Raw genomic sequence first — 15638 nt, 5'->3', positions numbered from 1 at the left:
TCTCTCTCTCTCTCTCTCTCTCTCTCTCTCTCTCTCTCTCTCTCTCTCTCTTTCTCTCTCTCTCTCTTCTTTAAAGACTAATCTAAATTGTATGGGACAGTTCTGGTTAGCACTACATTGAGATAATATTATTCCAGAAAATGAGAGGATTTTGCTGGGAATTCAATCCAAACAGGATGTAGGAAATGGAACAGAATCTCTCTCAGCCATTACCAATGGACAGAAGTAGAGCAGAGCAATCAGCTCTCTGGAAAAACGAGCAGAAAGCCTCTGTAGCTGCAACATGCTGGTGGGGAAGGGAATGATTCTGTGGAGTGCCAAGACTATTTCTAAGCTGAGGACTTTGTATGCAGTGATGAAGTACCATCTCATCCATATTAAGCTCAGGACAAGTGACTACTTCTCAGCCCTGCCATTACTCTGAGAATCACCACTGTTACCTTCTACTTGATGGAATGGTAAGGGCCTATGTTAACAGTAAACACAATGCTTTTGTGCATCTCAATAGAGATGGGATGAGATTGAAACAGGACAAGTATTCAAAAACATGTGACAGTACCTAACATCTTTATTAGATGCTCTTAAATTTCATTGTCATTTTCTCAGCCTGGGCAATGTAGCAAAACTCTAAGAAATAAAAATAAAAGAATTTGGGCTAGATTATTTCTTGCCATTTGCAAAAAATATATTTCTATCAATGAACATGATACATGTATGTACATATAGGTAGAAGTACAAGTTGATGACAAATAATATATGGTTTTATTTTGGCATGAATTTAGTTGCTTCTGTCTCTAATTCCCAGTGTTTGATTTATCTTTCTAGATCTCCAGCCCTGATGATGGTTTTGACGGTAAATCACTTTATGAAAGCTGGTTAGAAAAAGACCCTTCACCTGAAAATAAAAATTTTCCTAGGTAAATTACTCGTATGCATTTTTTCTACCATAGGATAGATTATGACATCTTATTTGCACCTTGTTTCTCCAAACATGCACTTCTCAGATGTCTCCTCACTAATTTGAGTAAAGAAAAGATAATAAAGTTCTTCTGTCCAGCCTTTGTTTTTGCTGATTAGCCAGCACAGCTAAGTCTTTTAGCATGCAATAGAGCACAGATAGATCTAGTTTTGCAAATTTTTAGCCATAATGATTTTTCTACATTATTCACCGTTAATAAATAATATAACTTCAAATGATAATGAAGTAAAAATCTCATGATGGATTATTTACTTTTAAATGTATTAAGGGGCATTATTAATCACCACCAAATTGTATCTTTATATACAATTTAGATTTATATAAATACTAATTTCTTCACCTTCTCATTCACACTACTCAAGCTTCCTTGAGTTCATTTTATGTTTGTTTTCTACTGCAATGCTATTTCTAATATACCGGTTGAGCATCCTTAATCTGAAAATCTTAAATCCAAAATGCTCCCAAATCCAAAACTTTTTGAGTACCAACATGATACCACAAGTGGAAAATTCCACACATAAGTGTTTAACACAAACTTTATTTCATACACAAAATTATTAAAAATATTGTATAAAATTACCTTCAGGCTATGTGTATAAAGTATATATGAAACATACATGAATTTTATGGTTAGACTTGAGTCCTACCACTAAGATAACTCATTATGTATATGCAGATATTCAAAATCTGAAAAAATCTGAAATCTGAAATAGTTTTGGTCTTCAGCATTTTGGATAAGGGATACTCAAGTTGTACCAGCCTATGACGGTAGCAGTTTATACCTTTATTCCATATTCCAAATCAGTCTTATGAAAGTTTATAAGTTTCCATTGTAGAAGTTCCATATGCTAATTTAACAAAAATAGTAGAATACAAAAAAGATTTTAAAAACATTGAAGGTCTCAATCTCCAAAACATATCTAATAATCTAATAGTTTGAAAATATATAGTTAATGTTCTTAATTCATACATAACTTTACATACGGCTTTACTGACTTATATCACAAGTAATTTTCCATGTCATTACATTTTATATATGTATATGGATGTACATGTGGATAGATTAATAGAGGTTTCTTAATTATATGCAAGGAAATATATTATGATTGTTTTTATTTCTGAAACGAACTAAGGCACATTTTTAGATTTTTCATGGTCTTAAATATAGACTTCTTTGTGACAATTTCTTACTAGTTGATAGTTCTCTGAGGGCAGGGCCAATGTCTTTGTTGTTTTCCCCTCTAAATAAAACTATAAATGCTGGAAATATTGAAGAGAGCATCATTACCAGGCTTCAGTCTTTCGTGACACTGCCAAACTTCTTGTATTTAATGTAACTTTATAGGTTTATCGTGGCAGTTTTTCAGCAGACGGTAGGAAAGTGTCTTGAGGATGGTTAAACTTTACTTAATTCTTAGAAGTGTACATATAATTCTTTGCTATTCTTGGGACAAGATTCATTGTCCCATCTATTTAACATTGTATCATTTATTTCTTTGTGTGTGTGTACTATATTTTACATCTAGAATCAATAAGCTGGGATCGGGAAGTGATTTTGAAGCTTATTTTCAGAGACTTGGAATTGCTTCAGGCAGAGCCCGTTACACTAAGAATAAGGTAAACCATTTTATCATTTTGAATATACAGCATTTCATCCACATTCCTTTTGTGAGAACTCCGTCATTGAGTTGTTTGGCACCAGACATCTGGTGGACATGTGGCCTGGAAAAAGTCCCAGGAAAAGAGATAGACTGCATGTCCCTTTGAAGATGGATGAGGAAATAATTTGAATTATTTCGTGAATATTTCATTATCGGAGTTATTCAGCTAAATGACAGTTCACAGAGTAATGCCAAATACTTAGCTGGTTATCAGTACTGAGTAGTTCATATCCTTTTCCTGATGCAGGATTTGCCAGAAAAATCTCATTCTGTAGAAGAGTCTTGTAGGTGGTGAAATGCTCTTTCTGAGGAAAAATGCAATTGAAGGACATATTTTAGTTAAGGGCTAAGATTCTTTATTGTAAGCAGCCCCTCTTCATCTTCCCCACCTTGACTATCTTCTGAGGTAAGGGCCCTTGGTTAGACAATAAAGCAATTTTCTTTTTTTAACTTTATCCTCTTTTCTGTTCTACACTGACTGGTTTGTACCATTGTCACACAAACATCCTGGATGGATATGCACGTATTTGCAATATAACCAACGTATATGTTTGCTTGTCAACGTTATAAGTTATTTCATAAACCAAAATGCAGATTACATTAGTAGATACATATTTGTCATAAACTTTAATCAATTTTCAAATCATAATTCAATACACCATATTGCCTGCCCATATATAATGTATATAATGTGACATAATACATATATCGCTTATAAATTTGACTATTCAGAATACAAAAAAAGAAAATCAACTTAGAGTAACCCAAAGTATGTTTATAAATGCTGTGTACTAACATTCTTTACATTTAATACCTAAAAGATATGTTAACATTCATTACACTTAATACAGAAAAGAGGTGTTTTAAATCTTTTTCAAGGTCTGTTCACTTTTATACTGTGTCATCAATTCGAACAAAATTATCTAGTTTTGAAGACTACTATAGATTAGAAGCAAACAATTAGATAAAAGGAGAGGGCTGATACAGGGATTTCATTTTAGTGGTACTAAAAGCAGTAAGAATGATAGCCCTATAAAACAAGGTAGTGGATGGTAAAAACTAAAATTGAGAATAGGCAGCCCTAAGAATTCAAAAAATATTTATATAGGATACTACTGTGTAATAATTCATGTTCATAATTTTAGCCCTTAATTATGTAATAAAGGTTAAATGGCATTTGGTTATATACTGCTTGGGAAGTAAAGGAACATACTTAAATACATCATCCTGCCGCTATATAGATACTTACCTGCCCAGATCTTTTATTACCAGTCTACTGATAGATAATTTTGAACTATGCTGAGGTGCAGTTTGAATATGTATTTCCTAATTTTAGTTATCAAAAATACAATAAGAAAAATTTTCAAGGAATAGCATTTTGAATGAAGGTTACATGAATTATAAAACAAATAATGGTAAAATTTTAAATCAGTGCATATTTGGTTGTATTTTAATAAGATTCTAACTTTTTGCTTCATTGTGATAAAACGCAGGGTGCTATATGGTTGTATTTTTTCTATAGTTATTTTTATGATTATATAAAATATTATAATTTAAATATTTAATGTTTGTTTATACTTGCCCCTCTCCATTTTTTTTTTAGAAAACAGAAAAGTACAGCAGCTACCCTGTATACCACACAATTTATGAGACATTCGAACTGGTAGAGAATTTTTATGACCCCACATTTAAAAAACACCTTTCTGTGGCTCAATTACGAGGAGCACTGGTATATGAACTTGCAGACTCTAAAATCATTCCTTTTAATATTAAAGACTATGCAAAAGCTTTGCAAAATTATGCAACAAGTATCTACAATTTATCCAAGAAGCATGACCAACAATTGAGAGACCATGGAGTATCATTTGGTAAGAAATGGTTGGACAGATATTTTATAGTGTTTAAGATAGAGCTTTAAGATATTATCTTCTATCATGATTAATACATATTGTTTCATCCTAGAATATATCCCTTTCTCACTAATTCTGACTTCTAAACAAAATCTTTTAAATAAACACCTATTAAAGAATAGGATTTAATCTGATCTGTGTAAAATGAATCCATTATGGCCAAGTTATTACTACAAACATTGGAGTGGTAAACATTTTTCCTATATTACTGCCTTTAAGAACATTTTTAGTGTTATAGAAACAATACTAGATAAATGCAGCATTATTATAAAAGATTGAAAAGTAGAGAAAACCACCAATTCCATTATGGACATATTTTCAATGATTATTATTATCATTATTATTACTATATATATCTTTTTTTTCCCCTACTCACCACTGTATATATCTTTTAGTGTTTGTCTACATGAAGGATTTTCTACATAGTTGTAAGCATTCTTTTCTTTTATAACTGGCCATTTAGTGGTTGTCATTCTATACTGTGTATCTCCTACAGAGTAGGGATGAAATAATAATGTAGTACAGTAGCATTGAGCATTTGGCCTGGAAGCAGTTTGCCTGGTTCAGATACTGGCTCTACCATTTGGTCACTGTGTGACTTGGGAAAGTTACTTACCTTCTGTATGTGTCAGTTTTCATATAAGTGAAATGGTGAAAAACAAAAGAATATAACATGTTTCAAAGATCGTTCTAGAGATTTAGTTAGGTAATATATAGAAGCAGTGGTGGCTGGCACTTAGTGCTCAATAAATGTTATCTATTATTATTGTTTTATTGTAACTATTTTATTCTGGGGGCACATATTCTTCCTATATAACAAAGTTATCATATATGTTATGTACTGAATATCTACTGCATACCAAATACTATGTTTTTCCTGGGATATATAAGAATGTTTAAGACAAAGTCATAGTCCTGAAAGTGCTTAAAGTCTCATATGGAGATGGAGAAGGCAAAATGCAGAGGACAAGTTATTATGGGGGTGCATAAAGAGTACTATAGGAACACAGAGAACAGGTATGGAGTGGTCTGTAATGACTGTTGAATATTATTACATAAAGGATTAGTAATCTTTATGAAGTTATGAAGAACAGCAGGTACTATGATCTAGAAAATAAAATGAAGATATAAATTGTGTTTATATCTATATGATTGGAATATCTCTGCAAAGATAGGGGAAATGAAGAAAGATGAAACTGGAGAAATAAGCAGAGGCTACAGCAAAATGAACATTTATAGATCTGTGGCTATCCATCATCCAGATATCATCCTAAATACTCTGATTTCTGTTTGGTGAATTACCTCTTATTAGTTTGTATAAGTCAGGATCCAACCAAGAAACAAAAACTACACAGTTATAGTAGAAGGGCTCTCTTTATGCCAGGTTAATTCCTCTACCTGTATACCTTCTTCTGAGGTTTGACCTGTTAATGCCTTTCTCTGCCATATTTTCTTTTTTTTTTTCTAGAAACAAATGGGGTTTATTTTTGACACCTCAATAGTATTAGATTTGGATATTTAGTGAATAATCAATTTATACACCTAAAAATTTATTTTATAATAAACACATTATTTCCCCTCTCTAAATGGTGCTCTACACACAACACAGATCAGTCTTACAACTGCATGTTGATAGTGTTGTAGAAATCTAATAATTTTATTCTTTATTAACTGATTCAACAAACATACATTGATTTCCTATGATGCATCAAGTCTTGAGATAGATTCTGAAGAAATTAAATGTGGTGAATATAATACAAGTTAACTAACCATTAAAGTACAGTGCAGTAGGAATTTTCCCATATATGACAGAGGTATGTACAAGAAATGAAGACTTGTGAATACGTATAGAACCTTCTTGCTTAGTGTGACAACTCCGACTTATGATCTACATGATTTCTAAGAGGATCTCCGACATGTGGAGCTTCAGTTGTCCATAGCAATAAATTGCTCTTTAAACCACTCTGTTCCCTGTTATATTCCCCACTCCCTTGCAGTAGTTCCTGGGATTGCCTCTCAAATATTAATAAAATGCTTGTGAACAAATCATTATCGCAGATTCTTCTTTTGGAAGAAACTAAGCTAAAACACTTAGTAAATCCCATCCCTCTGGCAATGATAATGGATCCAAGTCTGGGCATGTGACTAGAATATTGGCATTCAGATTTCTTCTTTGGAATTGATGCTGAGGGAAGAGGCTTTTTCTTTCTGCCAGAGTTTTTCCGCTGGTGAAGCCAACCACCATGCTCTTTTCACGTGGAAATTATCTGTATACAGTAGGAGAGACACATTTGGGGAAGAAGAATGAGACCCAGACCTGGAAATTCCTATAGTTCTTTCTTCAATTCTACAAACTGCCTGGTATCCCTCCCAACTAGGCTACCAATAAATCCCATTCCTTGCCTAAGTTAGTGTTTTTGTTTATATTGCATATGACTAAAATGAGTAATGGTTAACACATATAGTGAAGAGAAATAGCTAATTAAGTGGAAGAGGTTCAATGAACTGGATTCAACTTCATACTGGTAAAAAAATAGAATATAAAAACCACATGAGGATTAAGTAGATAAAGATGTATTTAGATAAAATGCATGTGAATGTGTGTGTTTATAGCATACAGTAGAATTACTATATTAGCATATGTGTGTGTATAGTTGGAGATCTAAAATCATTTCATTATTGGCATATATTTGTTTTATAATGTTCTTTTTATGAATGATTCTTTATCTTTCTACTTTGAATTTTATCTCAGTTTATAGGCGAGGAAGTCACCCTATTGAATAGTTTTAATTTAATGTAAAGGACTTAGATTCCGAATCTAGTCTCTTAATCCATATGTCTCCAAGGTGAAAGGAACAAAAGTTTCTTTAAATGACAATTAAAATGTGACAAAGATGTTTTGTAAGTTGTGAAAGCAGAATCAGGCCATTTACATGTGCTATTGATTTACAATTGTGATCCTAAGTTTGATGGATTTGTAGTATCAGAAGAGGTAAGTAGTTGCATATAAATGTGTCTATTACCCCTGTATATATACTATCATTATAGTAATGCCACATTATCTAAGGTGTATAATTGTACCAAATAAATGTGTCATTTGACAAAACAGTTTGTCTAAATTAGAAATTAATCTCTATTACCGTTGGGGACTATCCATCAGATTAAATGTTCTAATATCTTTTTTTTTTCTTTCTTAAGCTATCATAGGAAGAAATCTTTTCTATTTTAACATTTCTTCTATCTGATGTCCTCTACTTCCTTTACAAATTCTTCATTTAGTGCCAGACAAAAACTGTTCCTGAGAAAATGTATTAATGAAGGAATGAAGGTATGATTGAATAAATGAATGGATGGATGCATAATCTGTACTCCCTATCTATAGTTCTTTACTTCCTACTAACCAATCCACTGTGCTGTGTTATGAACCTACTACTCTAGAGAAACCATTCTTGCCAAAGTTGTCATTGACCTGTGTCACTAAATCGCAGGGACACATTTCAGTTCTTATCTATCTTGACTTCTGTACTGTATTCGAAATTTAAAATTCAATCTTCAGTACTGTCTTCTCTTAGCTTCCACTCCATCTATTATTAGATTATTTGATTTGAACAAGGTTTTAAAAAATGACAGTTAAAGCTTAAGGAATATCTAGGACTAAAAGCCCCTGTGTTTTACACTGAATGTGCTTAGACTCAATGTACTACTCACTACCTGTGTGACCTAATAGAAATCCCATGTCCTGATGTGTTAAGTGCTTTATCTGTAAAATGAATATTGTATCTCCTGCTTTGCTTGCATCACAGGATTAATACAAACAACAAATCAATAATGTATGTTAAAGTCCTTTTAAGAAAATATGGAAAACAATAAGTGGGGTGTTGTAATGAAAAATACAATATATTGTCGGCCCTGTCTTTCTATGGGTTTTGCATCTGTGGATTCAACCAACCGTGGGTCAAAAATAATTGGCAAGAATTCCACAAAGTTCCAAAAAGCAAAACTTGAATTTCCCATGTGCCAAGTACTATGTTGAATCCACATGAATGAAGTGATGTGTAGGCATTGTATTAGGTATTATAAGTAATCTAGAGATGGTTTAAAGTATAGAGGAAGATGTGTGTAGGTTTATAGGCAAATACTACACTGTTTAATATCAGGAACTTGAGCATCTGCAGATTTTGATATCCGTGGGGGTCCTGGAACCAATCCCCAAAAGATACTGAGGGATGAGTATACTGAGAACCTAATTACTTTCCTTAGAAATTTTGTGAACTAAAGAAAAATCTAAGCAGGCCAAACCTGATTCTCTTTCTCAGAGTCTAACATATCAGTTTGTCATAGGTTGTCATTTGAATAAGATCTTAAATGTACTATTTGAAAACAAAAAATGTTATTGTTTTATTCCGTAATAATTACAGAATCATAGTTTATTTATAATTGTATCCAGTGTTTAGCATATAGTAGTCCTAATAAATATGCATTGAATGAATGAATAAAGAAATGAATGCTGGCTTTCTGGTGGACTATGGGTTAGGGAATTGTATGTCCTAGACTTCTGAAAGTTATTTCCTTAAGAACCAATTTAGCCATTTTTTGTTTTCATACAATATTTCTTTGTTGTGATATTTTCTAATAACTTTTCATGGATCTCCAAGAAGGCTTAGTAGAAAAATTGTTTCAGCATCTATTCAGTCATATCAATCTGGAATGGGAAGGGCAGGAAAGTGAGCCTCTGAAATGTGAAGCACTTGTGCTTACTAATTTATCTTCTACTTTTCTATTTTTATAAAAGACTCCTTATTTTCTGCTGTGAAAAACTTCTCAGAGGCTGCTTCAGATTTTCATAGAAGACTTACTCAAGTCGATCTTAATAAGTAAGTTTCAGATGCCTACTGTTTGAAAAGCAATCTCATTACTAGAATGAACTGTTTTCACTCATATAAGCATTCACCTCTAAATCATTGCTATTGAAATTAGAGTCTGCAGACCAGCAGCAGCAGCAGCACCTGGGAACTTGTTACAAAGGCAGAGTATCAGACCCCACCCAAGACATACTGAATTAGAATTTTGCATTTTAACAAGATCCCACGGGTGATTTATACTAACATTGAAGTTTGAGGAGCATTGCTTTGAATGGTAGACTAAAAGCTCATCTTGACTTTGGCCCAAGTCAAGAGCCAAAGAGACATGTCTTTAGGAGTTGGCATGATGAGAATTCTGACTATAGCTAGTAATTCATAGCTCTATAGGTTTGGTGTATTTATAATATATTTCATTACAGTCCCTTGTGTGATACTCCTATGTATCAGTTTAGAAATTCTTTTTTTCGGCAGGGTATGGTGGCTCATGCCTGTAATCCCAGCGCTTTGGGAGGCTGAGGTGGGAAGATCACTTGAGGCCAGGAGTTCAGGATCAGCCTGAGCAACATACTAAAACCCTGTCTCTACAAAAAATTTTTTAAAAAATTAGCTGGGCCTGGTGGCACACGCCTGTAGTCCTAGCTGTTTGGAGTAGGAGGTTGCACTGAGCTGTGACTGCCCACTGCACGTCAGCCTGGGCAATAAAGTGAGACCCTGTCTTTTTATCACTGAAAAAAAAAAAAAAAGAAAAAATCTTTTTAATTGATACTTTTTTGCATTTCATTTAACTTCTTGCCACTTTTAGGTTGAAAATAGTTTAAAAGCTATTCACTGCCTGTGGCCCTCATGGCACCGTCACCAGATTAGTGACATGTTTCAGATCGACCTATGCAACTATTAGACTCACTTATATCCACAAATTAAGGAATGATATATTTTAACTAGTTTTTAGAAGACCTCTATTATAGGAATGTGTAGATTTTCCGTAGAGTGCTCTCAAATGACTTGAATTTTACTCTTAGCACTGCCTCTTTCTTCCTTAGTGATTTATCCTGGTTCTATGAAATAAAGCTAACCTTTTCTTCCTAAAAAAAAAAAAAAAAAAAGCACTGCCTCTTTCTTCCTTAGTGATTTATCCTGGTTCTATGAAATAAAGCTAACCTTTTCTTCCTAAAAAAAAAAAAAAAAAGGAAGAAAATAGCTTAAAAGGTATATTCAAAGTAAAACATTACATAACAAGCATAAATTGGTCCAGTCCATATCACATTTATTTTTTCAGACTTAATCAGAATAATTTGCATATCGACAGAAAGCTGTATCAGTCATTTTGAAGGGCCTCTCCCTGAGACTGTAGGAGAGCCCAAGACACTTATTCAGCTCCCCAAAAAGAAAGTCAGAATGTCAAAGGGGATTCCCTGTCCACTGTATGCACCTGTCTCCTACCCTTCTTACAGACTCCAGAAACCTTCATTTACTCTTTATTGCCCAGCTCTTATCTGCTCTTTTCTTCCACAGAACTGAATGGCTTATCAGGAACAACTTGATAGTTTACTTTGTCTGCCTTTCCAGGAAGTTCGGCTATCCTCCTAGAAATAATGTCTTTCAGTTCTTTTTCTTTTTGAGACAAAGTCTCACTTTGTTGCCCGGGCTAGAGTGCCATCAGCTTAGCTTACAGTAACCTCAAACTCCTAGGCTCAAGCAATCCTCCTGCCTCAGCCTCCCAAGTTGCTGGGACTACAGGCATGCACCACCATGCTCGGCTAACTTTTTTATATTTTCAGTTGCCCAGCTAATTTCTTTCTATTTTTTTTTTTAGTAGAGACAGGGTCTTGTTCTCGCAGAGGCTGGTTTCAAACTCCTAGCCTCAAGTGATCCTCCCACCTTGGCCTCCCAGAGTGCTAGGATTACAGGCATGAGCCACCATGCCTGGCCTTTCAGTTCTTTTTGATCAGTCTGTGATCTAGAAAAAAAACCATTTTCCAATGGGTCTCTCTGCTTATTAAAAATGTCAGGATGACCCTGCTGTTATATGTAGTAGCTTACCATGTAAAGCTTAATATGTTAATATGCATTTTGTTTAAAATCTATTGATTTTAGAAGTTTATTTTCCCACACCTTGTCTTTATTTAATGTTATTTTAAAACATGGTTCCATGGTAAGTGTTATAATTATGTATATCTTGTTCTCAAAGCCCCATTGCAGTGAGAATCATGAATGACCAATTGATGCTGCTGGAAAGAGCATTTATTGATCCTCTTGGTTTACCAGGGAGGCGGTTCTATAGGTAAGGAAACAAGTGCCCCACTAAACGGTACACATCACTATGACCAAAAACAGCATACCCAAAGTCATCTTTAATGCCATCAGATGAGTGGAAGGTGAATATGTAGACTGAAGGGAATATGGGCAAGATCTAATAGTAGTATAATATGTAAATTAGAAAAATAAATTTCATACTGTTTATTGCTTTGCTGTGAGTGAAAATGGTAAATGATAGTTGAAAAAGAACTCTAACAAAATCTTCAAGCTGTAGAATCTTAAAAGAAATCTTAGAGCTCATCTAGTACAACTGTCTACATGAATCCTTTCTATAGATTCTCAGATAAGTAGTTATTCAGTCTCTCTTTGAATCTTCTAGTGATAGAAAGCTTACTACCTCCTGAGGAAGCCCATTCCATTTTAGGGAAGGTCTAATTATTATAAAGTTTTCTTCATAAAGATCTGAAATCTATTTTCCTGAGACTTTCTCCCTTTGACTCTGTTCTGTTCTTCACAGTCAAGTAGAATAAGTCTAGCTCTATTTCTCTATAACATTTTTGGCTTTCAAGGATGTCTGTCATGTTTCACCTAAAGAAATATAGATGGTCCCCAACTTATAAATGGTTCGACTTTACAATTTTTGAACTTTATGATGGCGCAAAAGCAACATCTATTAAGTAGAAACTGTACTTTGAGTACTCATACAACCATTCTTTTTTTTTCACTTTCAGTACAGTATTCAATGTTACAAGATAGTGAACATTTTATTATAAAATAGGCTCTGTGTTAGATGATTTTGCCCAACTGTAAGCTAATGTAAGTGTTCTGAGCACATTTAAGGTAGCCTAGGCTAAGCTAAGATCTTCAGTAGTTTATGTGTATTAAATGCATTTTTGATTTATATTTTCAATTTATGATGGGTTTATCAGGACATAACCCCATTGTTAAGTCGAAAGACATCTGTATCTTGTTTTTCTCTCTGTATCTTTACATCATGTTTTATTTCAGTATCATGGCTGTATGCCTCTATTTTCTCAAGATCCCTTTTAAACTGTGGTTTGTTGGTGGAAATTAGAAAGGTCCTAGCATTTAAAGTCAGAAAATCTGTGTTCTAGTTCACTTAGAGCTGTGTGATTTAGAGCCAGTCACTTCTATGGTTTTCCCATCTGAATTAAGATGATGATAATTTGCTACTTTACAAGGCTATATTTATCATCAAATAACATGCAAAAAATAGTTCTACATGTTATCTTTCTTGTAAATGTTAGTGATTAGTATTAACATTTAAATAATTACAAGCACAGACTTTTAGAGCCCAGCTCTGTTACATCCTAAGTGTGACCTGGGAAAATTATGTCTCTTAAACCTCAGATTCCTCAGCTCTTAAGTAGAGATTATAATTGCTTTTACCCCATAGGTATGTAGATTTAAAGTAAATTGAAGATTTATCTCAGAAAGGGATACACTCAGAAAACAGCGGCTATTTTAATAAATTATAAATAAGAACACAAATGTTTTGTTTCTTCATTGATACAAATGAAATAACAACCATCAGTTAAGTATTTATATAAATCAAAAAGTCGAAAGCCATACCTACAATGTTAGCCTTCTTTTTGGTGTTATTAATCTATCTTTATGTATTTATTTATTTATAAGAAAAATATCTGTATTTTATCATTATAAAAAATTGACTCTATAGAAACATATAGAATAAAAAGGGACAGTGCCACTCCTACATCCCACACCCACTTTTGTTGTTCTCTTCAGAGAATATCAATGCTAAGTGTTTTGGGCTGGGCACAGTGGCTCATGCCTATAATATCTGCACTTTGGGAGGCTGAGGCAGGAGAACTCTTGAAGTCAGAAGATTGAGAACGGCCTGAGCAACATACTGAGACCCCATCCCTAAAAAAAAATTTTTTTTAATTAGAAAAAACAGTTTAGCATGAAATTTTTAATGCATTTATGTGTGTATAAAAATATACACATACATACACACATATAACACATATATATGTATATAGGCAGGAAGATCGCCAGTGAGGAGGCTGAGGCAGGAGAATTGCTTTTAAGCCCAGGAGTTAGAGGTTACAGTTGAGTTATGATTGCAGCACTGCACTCCTGTCTGGGCAACAGAATGGGAACTTGTCTCTAAAAAATAAATACATAAATTAGAAAAAATGAAAGTATACAGGAGTATCTGCATAGATTATATGCATATACTATCATTTTATATAAGGGACTTGAGCATTCATGGACTTTGGTATCCATGGAGGGTCCTGGAACTGATCCCCCACAGATACTGAGAGATAACCGTATATATTGTCTATGTGTATATGTTTACATATAAATATATTATATTTAAACGTAAAATATATATTCATATTGTATATTTACATATAAATGTATATGCACATTTATATATTCATATATATTTACACATTTTTATATAAATCTATAGACACATTTATATATATGTAAATAGGACCATACATCATTTTACAATTTGCTTTTTTTCCTTAAGAATATACCTTAGAGATATTTCCATGTCAGTATATTTTATATAGTTTTAGCTCTTTCTTCTAATCTGCCATGTAGTGTTACCAAAAGCTTGGCACTCTTCCTCAAAGCTGCATCAGGAGAATGAGAACAAGTGGTTTGAGGAGAAGGAAAGGAAGTTTATTTCTTTGCCAACAAAGGAGGAAAAATGATAGACTCTCATCTCAAAATCCAAATTTTCTGCACTTAAGCAGAAATACAGAGCTTTTAAAGGGAGGGTCCTCAGTTCTAGGCTGTTGTCCTTAATGATTCTAATTGTTCATTTCTGCCCATCTTTGCATGAAGACAAAGTCTGTGACCTCACCCACCTGGGAGGCCAGTGCTAGGCCTAGGATGGCTGAGCTATCTCCTGTAACACAGAGAACAAAAGACATTGTCGCTGCCCAAGGCAGGGATGTAGGCCAGGCCACAGTTCCCAAAGAGTGGGGGAAGTTTTAACAAGAGAGAAAATATTTTTGTCGTTACATATTCTCCTCTGTTACATATTCCTCACTCTCAATTTTACGCTTCCATATCTATGGGAGGAGGGGTGACTACTCTGTTATAATAGTGTTCCATTGTATGGCTTACATCTATAATTTTAAGTAGTCCTTATTGACTTTGTAATTAGTTTCTTTCCAATTATTTACTGTTATGAAAAGTACTGGAATAGGACACCCTTGTGTCTTATATAAACATTTGTTAATATCTCTATAAGGCAGGACCTGGGATTTCAGGATCAAAGGATAAGCACACTTGAAAATTTGATTAGGTTACTGCCAAATTATTCTCCAGAAAGACTATACCATATTTTTTAGAATACATTTTGAACCATTAGCTGAGCATTAAGATTACACATATATTGTTGAGACAAGGTCTTGCTATGTTGCCTAGGCTGGTCTTGAACTCCTGGGCTCAAGTGATCCCTCCATTTACAATTCTCCAGAGGAGGGTAGGTATATTAAGGAATACCTATGACTTTTTTCTCTAATCTCCTGACTCATATACAGGTCATAATATCAATGCTTGTAAACAGCTTAGCATATGTACTGATTTTAGTAAGAAAGCTCCATTTGAGGTCACATTGAAATTTAAAAGGCAAGAGTGATAAATCCTGATGTGCTTTGGTATATCTAAGTGTTAGCATTATAAATTTCTTTGATCATTAATATCGACATACAGAGCCCTATAGTGTTTCTTACAGTAGATTTACGTTTTGAACAAGCTCTAGGATTTGACTGTTGGACTTAATTCCTGATATGAACATTTAATAAAATATGTCCCTTTCTTGAAAGCAAAATTCCACACACACTTACTGGGGAAAGAAGTAGCTTTATTTATTTATTTATTTTTTTGAGACAGAGTCTCACTCTGTTGCCCAAGCTAGAGTGCTGTGGCGTCAGCCTAGCTCACAGCAACCTCAAACTCCTGG

General features: G+C 33.8%; 1 protein-coding gene across 1 annotated transcript in view; it reads left to right on the top strand.

Annotated features, from left to right (window-relative positions):
• Positions 1-15638, top strand: part of NAALAD2 (N-acetylated alpha-linked acidic dipeptidase 2) — a 46939-nt gene that overhangs the window by 25491 nt on the left and 5810 nt on the right. Inside the window, exons 14-18 of the mRNA XM_012652652.1 lie at positions 826-917; positions 2506-2596; positions 4244-4508; positions 9343-9424; positions 11601-11693. Coding sequence (XP_012508106.1) covers positions 826-917; positions 2506-2596; positions 4244-4508; positions 9343-9424; positions 11601-11693 — 623 coding nt within the window. The remainder of the gene's footprint in view (positions 1-825; positions 918-2505; positions 2597-4243; positions 4509-9342; positions 9425-11600; positions 11694-15638) is intronic.

The sequence above is a fragment of the Propithecus coquereli genome, unplaced genomic scaffold (assembly GCF_000956105.1).
Source record: "Propithecus coquereli isolate 6110/MARCELLA unplaced genomic scaffold, Pcoq_1.0 Scaffold393, whole genome shotgun sequence".
In the NCBI taxonomy this organism is placed as follows: domain Eukaryota; kingdom Metazoa; phylum Chordata; class Mammalia; order Primates; family Indriidae; genus Propithecus; species Propithecus coquereli.
Note: the sequence above shows the minus strand (reverse complement) of the source record. Positions and strands in the feature narration are given on the sequence as shown.